At 41.8% G+C, this 14,572-nt stretch overlaps 2 protein-coding genes across 3 annotated transcripts in view; both read right to left on the reverse strand.

The window, feature by feature from the left end:
* Positions 1 to 8,332, reverse strand: part of LOC118425674 (xanthine dehydrogenase-like) — a 21,618-nt gene extending 13,286 nt beyond the window's left edge. Inside the window, exons 1-16 of the mRNA XM_035834690.1 lie at positions 8,013 to 8,332; positions 5,606 to 5,706; positions 5,180 to 5,346; positions 4,567 to 4,727; positions 4,171 to 4,247; positions 3,846 to 3,925; positions 3,377 to 3,590; positions 2,925 to 2,998; positions 2,508 to 2,648; positions 2,044 to 2,146; positions 1,810 to 1,874; positions 1,586 to 1,663; positions 1,257 to 1,367; positions 1,021 to 1,087; positions 661 to 758; positions 224 to 385 (exon numbers count right to left, since the gene is read on the reverse strand). Of these exons, the coding sequence (XP_035690583.1) occupies positions 224 to 385; positions 661 to 758; positions 1,021 to 1,087; positions 1,257 to 1,367; positions 1,586 to 1,663; positions 1,810 to 1,874; positions 2,044 to 2,146; positions 2,508 to 2,648; positions 2,925 to 2,998; positions 3,377 to 3,590; positions 3,846 to 3,925; positions 4,171 to 4,247; positions 4,567 to 4,727; positions 5,180 to 5,346; positions 5,606 to 5,681 (1,674 nt within the window). The 5' untranslated portion in view covers positions 5,682 to 5,706; positions 8,013 to 8,332. The remainder of the gene's footprint in view (positions 1 to 223; positions 386 to 660; positions 759 to 1,020; positions 1,088 to 1,256; positions 1,368 to 1,585; positions 1,664 to 1,809; positions 1,875 to 2,043; positions 2,147 to 2,507; positions 2,649 to 2,924; positions 2,999 to 3,376; positions 3,591 to 3,845; positions 3,926 to 4,170; positions 4,248 to 4,566; positions 4,728 to 5,179; positions 5,347 to 5,605; positions 5,707 to 8,012) is intronic.
* A 203-nt stretch (positions 8,333 to 8,535) lies between these two features.
* On the reverse strand, positions 8,536 to 12,930 carry LOC118425720 (tripartite motif-containing protein 3-like). 2 transcript variants are annotated; one of them, XM_035834770.1, is made up of 7 exons: positions 12,715 to 12,930; positions 12,392 to 12,541; positions 12,174 to 12,248; positions 11,947 to 12,021; positions 11,726 to 11,806; positions 11,569 to 11,608; positions 8,536 to 11,084 (listed from the first exon to the last, which is right to left on the reverse strand). In XM_035834770.1, the coding sequence occupies exons 2-7, from the start codon at positions 12,521 to 12,523 to the stop codon at positions 10,234 to 10,236; spliced, it is 1,254 nt and encodes a 417-aa protein (XP_035690663.1). In that variant the 5' UTR covers positions 12,524 to 12,541; positions 12,715 to 12,930; the 3' UTR covers positions 8,536 to 10,233. The 2 variants fall into 2 exon arrangements, with proteins under 2 accessions (XP_035690663.1, XP_035690664.1); XM_035834771.1 differs by lacking the exon at positions 8,536 to 11,084 and having other exon boundaries at positions 11,330 to 11,608.
* Between the last annotated feature and the right edge of the window lie 1,642 nt (positions 12,931 to 14,572).

Here is a 14,572-nt window from a genome sequence, read left to right on the forward strand (position 1 = left end):
TAAGGTATATGTTGGTCAGTGTTACGGATGCTGTTTTTAAACAAACAACAAACGGACAAACAAAGAAACAGAATTATAGTAACAAATACAGAACCACTAGTGATGCAAAGCTAGATGTAGACATGACGATATAACACTTCTCCCATACTAGACATACTGGGAGGAAATTTAAATATAACTGCCAGTCCAATGCAACAGTGTACTAATTGTGAACCCATCTCACCTGCACCCTCGACGATGTTTTAGGCATGGGCTGTCTGACGGGCCATTCAGACTCCTTAGTCTGGAAATGCTGCTCTCCGCGGGACACCGGACGTGTGAGGGAGTCTGCCGCCGAGCAAACCTGCTCTGTCAGGCCTTCCTTCCCAACGGCAGACAGGTAGAACTGCAGGGGGAGAAGTAATTCATTTATTGACTGGTGTGTGCAATTGTCAAGGCCTTATGTCTCGCAAGGGATGAAGAGGATAAGTAAATTAAGTAAGTGTGCAATCGTAAATTGCAGCAACATTATCTTAACCATAAATTAACTTTGTGTGAGCTATAAGCTCAGAATGAACATGAAGCAAGGTCGTGAATAGGATTGCGTTGCTACATATAATGCTAGAACATAGGATTCATGCCCCTTGCCACAGGTCAAGTGCAAGTGTACGTTGAACGTGCCTTATAGAAGAGTCCCATGGCCAGTTGTTTCGTGTACTGTGCAGATTGGAGAGCAGACTCATCCGGCACCAGTTCTGCTTGCAGTGCGGTGAGGGCTCCTTGTGGGGGAAACATCCAAAAGTTTGATCATCGTTGCTTTGATTAGACAACGCCACACGATTTTTTAACTATATCATAATGATATTCAAAATCAATACGCTAATAGTTCGTTATAATAGCTAATGTTAAATAAGCATTGACTTGACTAGTCAAAATCATTACGATTTTTTAAACTTGGTTATTTACAATGATCTTTAAAATCAAAATGACAATAGTCTAGTTTATTATCCATGTTTAATGCATTTCTTGACAGCCTCGTACCTCTAAGTGTTTCAGCATCCGTGATCCTCTTTCCAACCAGGAAGTCTTCAGTGGCAGAGGCATGTACCTGGAATCATGTTAATGATATCGTCATTGATGTCTATATATATCATACGATACCCAAGTCATGTTTACGTCATGTACTTGCAGTTGTTAATTTCATAACAGTACAAAGTCGTAACATTATGAAGTATTCAAGAAGTGGGAGACTTAGTACTTGTATGTAGGGATACTACCATGGTCTTGTTGATGCCGCCAAACACAATGTGTGGTTTTGTGACCACCTTTACTTCACTCTGACGGTCCAGTGTCATCCTGAAGCCAGCATTGACGTACGCATGGGCATTCTGAAAGAGCAACATTCCTATATAATGATACAGTGTACTATGTTTTCGCCTGTGAGATACCACTAGCATGTCTCTTTGACTGAACTCCATTTTATCTATGCAAGAACATGTTGATGCAACGTGCCAATCTATAAATGGCAACATTTTGCACAAATAAGGTCCTCGAATATGTACAGTTGGTATTGTGTAATCGTTATTCCATAGAAACTAGAGCAAACCTGAGACCGAGGAGCCACTTTGTAAGTACGGAACACATCTTCAGGATTTCCGGGAGGAATTTCCAGTGAATGAATCACCTGAAATGAAGCAACATTAGAAATTGAATGATATAAATTTTTGCAGATGTCAGATTAACAACATTGGCCAAGCACCCATCACCACTTATAAGCGTAATTTCTATTCTCAATGTTTTCGAAAAAAAGGTTACAAGAAAAAAGCTTACTTTGCCATTCATTGTAGTTCCCCAAAAGTCACTGATTGCCATTGTCTGTGATTCACCCCTGAATCCTTTTTATGGGAAGAAATATACATTTTGCATTGAATCCTAGAATTGGAGCATGAAACGTTAGAAAGTGTAAAAACGGAAATAGTTAATCTAAACAGCCACTGTTATCCATCAAATGCTGCTGTTGATGTTGTAGAATTGTTGACGAAAGAAAACAGTAATTTCCCTGACCTATGGTGACTTTGGCCCCCGCAGCTTCCATGATGGTGAAGACGTCTGAAGGGAATTCTGGGTGGGCATGTTTTATCATGAGGTTCCCAGCCCAACTACCAACCTGAAATTCATGAACATTGAGTCTCACTTTTGAGAGGTAAATTTGCCCGTATCAGGTACATGTAGTCTCTACCAGACTCCCGCCTGGCCGAATAGTAATAAGGGACTTAGGCCAAGTTAGGAATAAAAGTCTAGTAGGAGTTGATTGGCCTAGAAGTGAATAGACCGGTCGGATTGACTGCAAAAGACTGAGATCCCAGGGCAACTTATATGTCCCTATTAGGCCAAATTCTTCTCGAGCTCCTTTGTCATTCAGCTAACACGACTGCAATGAGACTACGTATCAGGTGATGAAAGAAGGGATATTCCCGTACGCTATGGTATGAATGAATTGAAAGGTGCGAATCGTCAACCACACTCACGTTTCTGACGGATACATTAGCAACCTTGCACAGGTGGTCGGCCAGCACGCTGTAGGACGGAGACCGGTCTGAACCGGCTCGAAGCAGATCCACCACGGCAGACAGGCTCACAGCAGAGCCAACTACCAACGGCGGGCCAGTCTAAAAAAAAGGAAAGAATGACCAGAGTTTTTTTTATAAATTCTATCCTTAAAATCTAGACGCATACAAGTATGGGACATAATTGATAAAAGTAAAAACAATCAACCAAAGATCAACGAGCTAAAGTGAAGATTAATACAAGTAGTTTTGAACATGTAAAGACAGGTACTAAAGCAACTATCTTTACTTGCATTGTTGTCATCTTCCATAATAACCCGAATTTATCAGTACATTGCAGTACAGATCTAGAATTACAGTTGCTTTAAACTTTCTTACCTGACAGTTGTACAGATCAGGCACAGATTTGATGTCGATGAGGCAGGAGTAAGGACCATCATTCTTGTAAACACCTGGAAGATTGCATTACCAGTGTGAATATCTTCCAGCATCGCTCCAGGTCATTTTCTCAATCAAGGCTAGTCCATCAGAATTACAGTGCATATTCACGGCTAATGTTTGAGAAATGGTTAAAGATAACAGTTACAAAAGTAGCTAGCTAGATTTGTGAACCGTACATCTGACGTTTCAGGCAGCATCAATTACGTTTCATCAACGACTGGGGGATCTGTGATTTGACGGGTATTTAACCGTACACTAAGAACGAACTTGCTTGGGAAATGAGTAACTCCTATCTTGCGTATCTGACTACATGTACATGGATGTCTGAATCAACGTTAACACAATGTGTTGCAGTACTCAGTGTTGGCATTGTGATTAACATTACGTACCTGTAGCTGTGTTCCCACACACCAGTTTGTACCTGTCCTGACTGTGCCGCTCCAACAGGCCGTACAACTCTGCCAGGGTGGTGGGACGGTACCAGGTAACTCCACGTTGGCAACACCTCAGGGGGCTTGTACTTGTGCCATTCACACCATTGCCATTGGCAGAGGCACCGTTGCACGACTCCCCCGCACTGGGGCAGGGGTGTTTGTTGAGGTCCTGTGATCAGAAATGCCACACATCAGATTAGCATAGATACAACTTACTATATAAAGATCTGGCATACATAATACCTAACAATAAAACGTAGTTTTGGAAGGAGAATATATGTTGCAACTTGATAACCGTTAAGGTAAAAGTAATAATGATAATAATGATAATATCTGGTGACAAAGAGCGTTTTTGAAGTGATGTCCTAATTATAATTATAATTCTGTGATGCTGATTATAGAGTCCTTGAATTCCCAAGAGTACCTCAATGTCAATACATCCGCCTTTCCCTGGATCCGCATCGACCGCAAAAGACTTCATGGCATCTAGTATGGGCCTGTAACCTAAAAAAAACAATAGAGAAATGCAAAAGGGATTTGCATACGCGGATACTCGCACAATTGCGACAACATTTGCTGACACTATTCTCACAAAATGGACGAGGTGATGAAATTGTAGAATTCATAAATCAAGTAGGTACAGGGGTTGGGGGATACTTTCCCTGTCCTTGGTGCTGAACGTACACCATTGCCAAAATTGTTCAAGTGAAAGAGCATTGTTCATTCATTCCATTCTATTTCATTCTAACCTGTACACCTGCAGATGTGTCCATCGAAGTGGTTTTCCACCTCTTGTTGGCTGGGTTGTGGCTTCTTATTCAGCAACCTGTGAAATAGAGCCATCAGAAATAGGATGAACTACAGCTGTGTGCTTTCTTTCTCTCTTTTATCACTGCCATCATATTGCCATGTGCTATTCTAACACTGTAATGCATGTTTATAAACCAAATACATATCAATTAGTCTCCGATCAGGCCCTACGGTGCTTTAGAGATAGTATCAAAGCTAGCAAAGGAATATAACCAGCACCGGTGCCCGTTTGACTCCCTTTGGTCGGCTATACTAGTATTCCTTTCCCAGCTTTGATACTATCTCTAAGGCACCGTAGGGTCTGCTTGGAGACTACTAGTATATCAATCACTTACCCATACATGTTGACCACCATCCCGGGGCTACAGTACCCACACTGACTTCCGTTGAAGTCTGCTAGGCGGCGCTGGATGGGATGGAAGCCGCCCTTCTGTCCCCCAAGACCCTCCACCGTGGTGATGCTCCAGCCGTCCACACTGCACAGGGGACACAGGCACTGGGGCGGGGCGAGGGATAGAGATATTGCTGAGCATTTGGTTTGGGTATACATACTCCAGCTTGGTACAATTTTACCACCATGAAAAATGGAGTTTCTGTTTTTGGTGTGCGTGTGTATGTGTATCTGTGATTCCAGATATTTGTCAGCATAACTGAAGAACCACTGGGGTTGTTATATTTGGTATGTGGGTAGGCGTTACGTACCCTATAGATTATTGAGTAATGTCAATTTGGAATAGGGATATCAAAGTTGTGACATGTGTAGATTAGTTACAGTTATTACTGATATGAAACGCATATAGCGTTATAGCCATTCATAGATCATATAAATTTGGGTATTTCATTGGCATAGATGAAATATTTCATGGTGGAATGAGGTCTAGGAACTCTTGTTACATATTGAAATAAGATAGGCTTTGATATTGAAACGTACCAAAGGTTGATACCTACCGAATTTAAGGAATATGAACATGGTCCTCCATTTGTCAAATCTGAATGTGTCACCATGACAACACAGCAGCCACACCCTCCTTCCCTACACATGACCTTTGTCCCCGTCAGCCCACGCTGGGAACGTAGCCACTCGTTCAAGGTCATGGCCGGATCTGGATTTTGAACTGAATGGAGGGTAACGTTAATGATAACTTTAGACTCAACAAGCAACAAAACCTTTTTTACTTGTGAAATCTTCGCCTTTCCAATCTTTTTTCGTGTCTGTCAGATCAGCTTTCTGTTATGTTGATACAATGAGGTTGAATAGTCCCCTATTCAACCTCCTTGATTGGTAAAAGTGTGGTTGTGTACGCATTATTAAGGTTAGAAAGAGATGTCCTTGCCAAAGAATTCCTTTCCACAACTATTTATCAAATAACATACCAACATGACGCTTCCCGTTCACCCAGAAGGTCAGCTTGTCATTGAAGTCCTCATTCGCGTCCGGTAGGATCGGCATGGTGTTGTTTGTATGTTCACTTTTCCTGAAAAAATTGTTTTCAGTGAAGTTTGGTGTTGACTTGCCTGCAAACTGATATCCCTTACGGTTAGAGCGTCATGAATTTCAAAGTTCTAGTAAGTAACCACTGGTTGCGTTGAAAGCGTAACTTTCTTCGTAGTGTTAAGCTGCGTGTTCATGCCAAAACATTTGTCTTTGTGAGGTGGCTATCATCCCAAGACACAATACCGTCTTCTGTCGGCGTCAAAACCATCGGGATTCTCCATATTACAGACCTAAATGGACAACCACATTGTACTAGCTAATGTTTACCTTTGTCCTTAAATCCTCCCACAGCTTTGCCAACATTTGCACCAAAGAAATGTTGATCTTACAAGGCAGTTCTTTCTGCTCCTTCAATGTCAATTGCAGAATTATGGAAGCAACACATGTGTACATTGCAACAACAAATCGTTTTTAGATTCAAGTATAATTCTTTGTTTTAGTTTTCTACTCCAGTAAGGGAGATCGACTCACGTACACTGTTCATACATATGTAATTATCTATTTATTATTGTCCTGTATAATTTATTATTTTCAATTCTTGTAGAAGTGGCGGCGTTAATATAAGTTGAATGTAACTTGAGTCCGCCGTCACTTTGTCCTCGTCCGTTTATTTGTATTTTTACATGTATTTCAATAAAGAAAAAAAACCTTTGCACCGGTGGGCCTACCCTGGTAATCCAGACAGGACGGGTAGCTAGCGAGATTTCTTCGCGAGTTTTGTTCGGGGAGCCATGGCAGCCTGCCCGCCGACCTCACATTAGCGCTCCGGGGCGCTAATAGGAGCTCGGCGGGCATGACTGTCTTGGGCTACCGATAAACTGTCCAAGCTGCCCGACCCCGGATGGCTCCCAGGGTACGGTGGGCCATGCTCACCTTGAGTCTGCCCAAGACCATACACAGTCTTTAAAGTGCAGTTTAAACCTCAGACTAGCAACCTGTAGATCCCCTCAAATACCATTGGTAGATAGAGTGTCACCATGCTTTTTTTATTCTATAAATATCTTTCTCCCTTCTTTCTAGTTGCTGCTTCGCAGTGCAATCGTAACAGCAGACGGTAATAGAACTTTGACCTCGACTGTCATTTGTTGTCAGTTGGAACGGGTGTTGATGACATAACTGTTTTGGACCAACAGGCCTGGGTTTTCGGAGAAAAATGATTCTTGGCACCTTATTCTATAAAGCGCTGACTGTTTGTGCCATCGATGGGGGCCTTTAAAGGGGCCAAACCGAGCATGGGTAACATGACTATTACTACTTCCCCAAGGAGCTCTTTTTGTATTACATTTGTAACAAAACCAAGTTGAAACAAGGACCAAATGCAGCGTTAGTTGATCACTAGTAGAATAGCAGAATCAGGTTTTCAGTAAAGTTGGGTGTTGACTTTGCCGCAAACTGATATTGCTTACAGTTAGAGCGTGCGATGAATTTCAAAGCACTAGTTGGTAACCACTGGTTGTGTTTAGATACCTTAGCCACAGCAAGCGTAACTTTCTTCTTGTTCAGCAGTTGGCGTTAAGCTGCTTCTTAATGCCAAAACATTTGTCAATGTGGGGTGCATAGCACCCCAAGACACAAAACCATCTTCTGTCGGGGCCAAAACAATCGGGATATTTCTAGTAGGGACCTAAATGGAAAATCCCATTCTACTAGCTAATGTTTAACCTTTGATCCCCCACAGCTTTGCAAACATTCGCACTGGGGCGCCATGCGCACCCTGGGGCTGCCAAAGACCATACACAGCACTGACAGAGTGACATACTATATATGTACAGGTTAAACCTCAGACTAGCAACCTGTAGATCCTCTCAAATACCATATTGATAGATTATGTGTCACCACGCTTTTTTTTAGATTCTATAAACATCTTAAACATCTTAAAAGTCTTTCTCCCTTTATTCTAGTTGCTGCTTCGCGGTGCAATTGCAACAGCAGGCGGTAACTTAATAGAACTTTGACCTCGACTGCCATTTGTTGTCAGTTGGAACGGGTGTTGATGACACAACTGTTTTGGACCAACAGGCCTGGGTTTTCGGAGAAACATGATTCTTGGCACCTTATTCTATAAAGCCCTGACTGTTTGTGCCATCGATGGGGGCCTTTAAAGGGGCCAAACCGAGCATGGGTAACATGAATATTACTACTTTCCCAAATAGCTCTTTTTGTATTACATTTGTAACAAAACCGAAGTTAAAACAAGGGCCAAATACAGCTTAAGATGATCACTAGTAGAATAGTAAATCTTGAAATGACCACTAGCACTTACGAGCGGCGAAAGTCGTCACGTACGAGCGGCGAAAGTCGTCACGTACGAGCGGCGAAAGTCGTCACGTACGAGCGGCGAAAGTCGTCACGTCTGTCGACCCTACCACTCCCCTGCGGCGTTCACCCCCGAGAGAGACAGCTCGTGACCTAGGACCTATTCACCTGAGGCAGCTCGTGACCTCGGACCTATTCACCTAGATCGAAGACGAGGTCAATGAGGCAAACTGACAAAACTTATTTCTAAAGTCAGCTCCCATTTAGTTTTCCCACAACCACACTTTTTTTTTACAATATGAGATCAAAGAATGAAAATTATAACTGGTGTTATGCCTCGATAGTTGTAGCAATTCAGAGTGGCGTAGACTGATCCCATAGTCCCTTAACAGATGCAAACTTTGATAAAGACAAAGTAGTAACGCAAATATTTGACAAACGTGCAGCCATTCTCTTATTGGTCGCTTTCCTAATTGGCAGGCTATCATTGGTTGAACTGCTAATTATGATGGACATTGGATAGTCTTTTGTTTGCCTCATTAAACTCGTTTTAGATCTATCATGGCCGCCACGTGAGAAGGATGTCATTCAGGCCTGTATAAAACTAACACTCCCCCTCATAACACGTAACGTCACTATATGTTATGTACACTGCTCGTGGGCACAAACGTTAATGTAGCTACTAGTACTTCATTCGTTCCTTGCCTTCATATCCAGCATGTGTCTTTTGTTTCTGTGTTTCGGTCTTTTCAATTGGCCTTTATTTTTGCGAGTGCTATTGTATAAGAATGGCAAGAGAAGAGCCATCATCACCATAGGGGGATCACGAGTGTTTTCGCCCCCCCTTTAGCGATCGACCCAGACAAGACACTTTTAAACTAATATTTACCTTTAATATTAAATCCTCCCACAGCTTTGCCAACCTTTGCACCGGTGCGACATGCGCACCCCTAACCTGATTAAATCTCGCTTAAAGTAGCCTGCCCAACAGCCAGGGGGAGGGGCCAGTTACAGCCTTGGACAGCAGAGTTTGTGCCACACAGACTAGTGCACCCCAAGGAGCTCCATGAGTCTGTCTAAGACCATACAAACTACATACAGTTGGTGTATCTATAAAATGGTTTAACATCTTCCTTCAAAACCAACTTGCGTAAAGAATACATTTTAGGAATCCATACAGCCTTGAGTGCTAAGTTTAAGGCTTCTAAATTGATAAGTAACATTCATACATATTACACAATGTTCATTTTAACCCGTTCTGGCTCTCGTTGCAATACGATCATTACTATAATACTGCCACACAGATAAAGCAAGCGAAAATTACATTCGGAAGAGAATACTTGTGTTTCAACTATCATACCGATCCTTTCTGTACAAAAGTATATAATATAAGCTATATATATATATATATGTAGTAATACCAGTGCCTGTTGGTAGAAGACGCATTCAACATTTTGACTTGTTGAGAATTTTGATAGGACAATCTAAAATGAATGATAAACAAACAAACTTCCAATATATCTTGTGTTTCAATATAAAGGTGGATCTATCATCAACCATACTCTGATTTCTCTCAACGGATTCAAAGATATATATATATTGACATGTGACAACCTCTAAAATGTACATATACGACAACATATAAACATTCCTAAACGTTAGAAATTCCACCAATTTCTGTACAAGAACATTCTCGTTCATACATATAAAGTCTTTCGTAAGTTAGTCTGGTTGTGTGGCAGAATATGCCATACGTACGTTGTACACTGGCTAGTGTGCAACCGTTGTGCAATGAAGTTTATCATTACCATTATCATCATCACTACCATCATCATCGCGTATTCGTCTGAAGAATGGCTTCTGATTGGTTTTAGAACGCGCGAAGAGTATGAAGTAACTAAAGGGTTGTTTATATATAATTACGTAAACAAAATCAGTGGTAGCTCTAAGGCGTTCATCAGACAATGACTGATAATTTGTAATTTCTGCCGACGTGTCATATTCTAGAAAAGTATTGCGAAAACTAAATCCTTTCACACTGGTGACTGAACTGAACTGACAGTTATCAGACCCACTTACATCAAATCACACTCTACTTGTGTATCTGTTACTTTTAAGAGTTCACAGACAGATACACAAATTTCAGTACATTCTTTCTGTATGAGGTCTTCTACAAGGTCTATATTATCAAAGAATAATGAGAACAGCAATGTTAGTACTGAATGTGCCACAGTGATGAAAACGTGGAACGTTAATTTCCCAATACCATCTGGGGTGGGAAAATAATAACAGTGTTGTCAGCATTATTCACCACTAAATGTCCATTTGGTCCCAAAGCAATATCATTATATCCAACGTTGACGACAGTGCGGACAAATTTCCCACGGCTGGTGAACATGTCAACCCGCCTCTCTTCCTTGTTCGCCACTAGTATGTTACCAAAGGTGTCCACACAGATACCTTGGGGATCACGCAGTTGACCGTTACCTTGGACTCCAAATTTGAATAAGAACGTACCAGACTGACTGTACACATTGACACCACCTGAACCTTTGGGAGCGTCATGCGTAAGAAGAAGGTTTCCTTCTTTGTCCAATGTGACGTATGATACCAAACGTCCTTTTATCTTTTTAAAACTGTCGTGAAAGTCGCCATTTAGACGATACGTGTATACTGTATCAAAGTTTACCACGATGATTTTGTCCCTGGTTGTGTCTACTGTAATGGTTTGCATCCAAGGGTCATAACGGCGGGGTATGTCGAACTTGATACCTGCACGGCCGTCACGACTATACTGCACCACATATACAGCAAGGCGCACAGGTCTCTCACTCGTATAGATAACTTTCCCCACTACCCACAAGTTAGCTTTTCCGTCAATTGCAATATCGTAAGGCCGCATGACAATCCCATCTTCACCAGGCACCACGGTTGAAAACTTGCCGAGATAAGTCCCATCCATTCTAAAATATTGGACTCGTTTGTTGTGCAGGTCTGTCACAAATATCTCATTGTTCGCAGATACGGCCACGCCATTGTTACCATTAAATTCTCCCAGGCCTGATCCCTCCCTGCCAAAAACGATCGGGTCTCCGGAACTTTCTGTAATATATTATTGACATGTGCATTAAATTCACCCCCACATGTTTAACCGTTAATACATATCCATGGTGAAAACATTAAACCACGCTTTCCATTAGCAGTTGAGTTTGGATATCTAATTTAAAAAATAGAGCTGTTCACGGCAGAGCATCTCTTAGTTCTGATAGTCCTAATCAGTCCTAGTTCTGATAGACTTAAGAAAAAGTCTTATAAGTGCCCCAATGCAAATAAGTCTTATATACCATTCGTTCTGACAATGATGGTACAGTTCATCTTCCATCATGAAATATGTCAATTACTTCCGTTTGATGAATTGAAATAGTCCCTGGAACATCATCGGAAGGTAAACCTTTTTAAGGATGCATTTTTATCTCCATGAATGAAATATTCTCGTGGGCCTTGAAACAAAGGGAATATCATTTGACTGCGTGTAGTATAAACTAGACTCTTGAGTAACCCATCTGCTGAAGGCCTCGTGATTTACCTTGTGTACTGCTGAAGGCTGGCGAAACTGTAGTCTGTGTCTGTGATAGAAAAAGAAAATCAAGTGTTATCTTTGTTCAAGGATGATAGCAGTCACAGGGTTAGTTAAAGGGTGAGAACTAGAAGTAATTCGCAAGTTAAATTTCTCACGCGCTTACCGTGAACAAGGAATCAGTCATTCTAGTCGTCCTGGTACTGTATGGTCCAGTGGTACCGGTGGTATCCACAGATAGTATCGACTGTAGAATGTAAGATATCAATTGGATGGGGAAAATTAAGCATTATACTTGTATGTTCTTGAAGACAAGAACAGGAATCACAAGAGCTTGGACGACAGAATACGTCTATAGAATTAAATAAACCATTTTAATGCGCTTACCGTAGAATCAGCCATTGCAGTAGTCTCGGTGCTGTATAGTTCAGTGGTAACGGGCGTATCCACAGATGGTGTCGACTGTAGAATAGAAGATATCTCATCAATCGGATGGCAAGATTAAGTGTTATATTTGTATATTTGGTACTGTTCGTGAAGACAAGAACAGGAATCACAAAAGTTGGGGCGACAGAAGACGTCACTAGAATTAAAGACCATTTTCATGCGCTTACCGTAGTATCAGCCATTCCAGTAGTCCCGGTGAAAGGCGGAGCAGTGGTACCGACCGTATCCACAGATGGAGTCGGCTGTAGAAAATAAGACAGTTCATTGGTTATAAAAACGATATGTTTGTATGTTGGTCCAACTGTTGAAGACAAGACCAGGAATGTTAAAAACTAGAACGACGTCAACAGATGTAATCATTGGAAACCCCTTCTCGCGAGCTCACCGTGTAAATGTACGAGCGATCAGCCATTGCAGTAGTCTCGGTACTCCACCGAAAAGGTGGACCAGTGGTACCGATTGTATCGGCCATCGCGGAACGATTCGAGAAGGCAGTATCACTCGTGGTATGGGTCATATCTTCATATGGTTTCGGCTGTAGATATGAACATAAATTGGTTGATGCGCTTTTAGATTAGTATATCAGATCGCAGTATCACATCGCATGCAGGAATTTTCAAAGACTGCAAATGCAGAACACAGTGATGATGATAGTATCACATCGCCAACAAAAGAAAAGGAATAGAATACAGCTGGCAATAAACTTACATCTTGGGTAACATTTCCGTTAATACCAAAGACGACTCCAATGATTCCACCGATAATCAGTACAGAGATGACGATAACTGCTGTTACAGCAACGTATACCCGGCGAAACCTACACCCTGAACATCGTAGCAACACATTTCCGTTGGAAACAAGAATTCATTGTAATGGATTATTCATTGAAAGAAAAAAATAGAGAATGACGTTATCTTATCAACGTGTTTCGTATCGAAATATTTAATTCATTTATCTCATTCATTTATCTACTCAGGAACAACTGGGGCGATTGTTTTGTTTTTTTCAAAGGAAAATCTGGGCGTACATATATAAATCTTACTATATATATCAAGATAACAAAATATAAGACAAAGGTGCAAAACAGATTAATGGTAAAAATACGCCAAGATGTAACATGGAACAAGCATGAAAGAAGCAAAACAAATATGATAGAAATAATGAAAAATACATCAGTGTTGTTTGATGATAAAACAATGAAAGGTTAGTATATGGCGAGATATTCCTGATAAGTAGTATTCAAATTAAAGTATATATAGTGAGATTGTACAGATATCTAACAAGAGAATGAAAAAGTTAAACGTAGACACACTTTACCTGCTTGTTTGCGGACATTCGGCACGTATATCGGATTAGGCTTGAGCGCGTTTCGCGCCGACACAGGATTTGGATGACGGGCATTCGGGTGGCGTTGAAGATTATGTGTAGTGCTGTTATCCCCGGCAATATCTGAAGTATTAGCTTCATGTGTGGATGGGTTACATCCTGCCAAGTTGGACGAAGCATTCCGTCGGCTGTTTGTCTGTGTTGCTTCCGAACTTGTAGTGGGTGCTACTTGATCATTGTCCGAATGTGCAACAGCATATGGCTCGATATCGACATCGTCAGAGTGCGTATCGACTGTCTGTCTGTTCTCAGCTACAGCATCACTTTTCACAGACTTTTCATCATCATCATCATCGCCATGGTAACGGTCGTTATCCTCTTCCACATTTTCAAGAGCAGGGGCGGCCGCTATGCCATCACTGTCAGCTTGCAAGAGGGAAGATTCCCTACTTTCGGTTCCCGGACCTGGTTGCGACATACTATCGTTTGTGATGACACTTGTTACAGCCTCGGGTGACAGGTCGTCAGTCATACTGACGACAGTATCCCTCCCTTGTCCGTTCCCATCTTGGAGATTGCCATTACTACTCTCTGTCCCACAGGCAGATTCTGGAGTAGAAGGTGACTCTTGTGTCGGGTTAACGTTTACGTAAACTGCGTTTGCAGTTGGTGTGTACATTGGACTCGGGTTCCGATTGTTTCCTTGGTGTGCCCGATTAACATTCACATAGCTTTGAGTATATACAGGGTTCGGTTCTTGGGCAGTTTCGGTGTTATTGTAAATGGCTGGCTCTTGTACAGGGTTGGCGTTCACGGCAGGTTGTGTGTACACTGGACTCAAGTCAGTTTCTTGCTGTGACCGATTAACATTCATATAGCTTTGAGTATATATAGAGTTCTGTTCTTGGGCAAGTTCGGTGGTAATATAAATGGTTGGCTCCTGTAAAGGGCTGGAGTTCACGGCGGTTTGTGCGTACACTGGACTCAAGTCAGTTTCTTGGTGTACCCGATTAGCATTCACAGCAGTATAAACAGGGTTCGGGGCTTGAGCAGTTTCGGGGGCGTTATAAATGCTTGGCTCTTGTATCGGCTTGGCGTTCATGGAGTACATTGGACTCGGGTCAGTCTGGTTGTTTTCATCGTTTGTCCGACAAGCATTCGCAGCGCTTTGAGTGTACACAGGGTTTGGGTCTTGGGCTTTTGGTACACTTGTTGCTTTCGGATGAGTTGCATCATTGTT

This window comes from Branchiostoma floridae, chromosome 11 (assembly GCF_000003815.2).
Source record: "Branchiostoma floridae strain S238N-H82 chromosome 11, Bfl_VNyyK, whole genome shotgun sequence".
NCBI lineage: Eukaryota > Metazoa > Chordata > Leptocardii > Amphioxiformes > Branchiostomatidae > Branchiostoma > Branchiostoma floridae.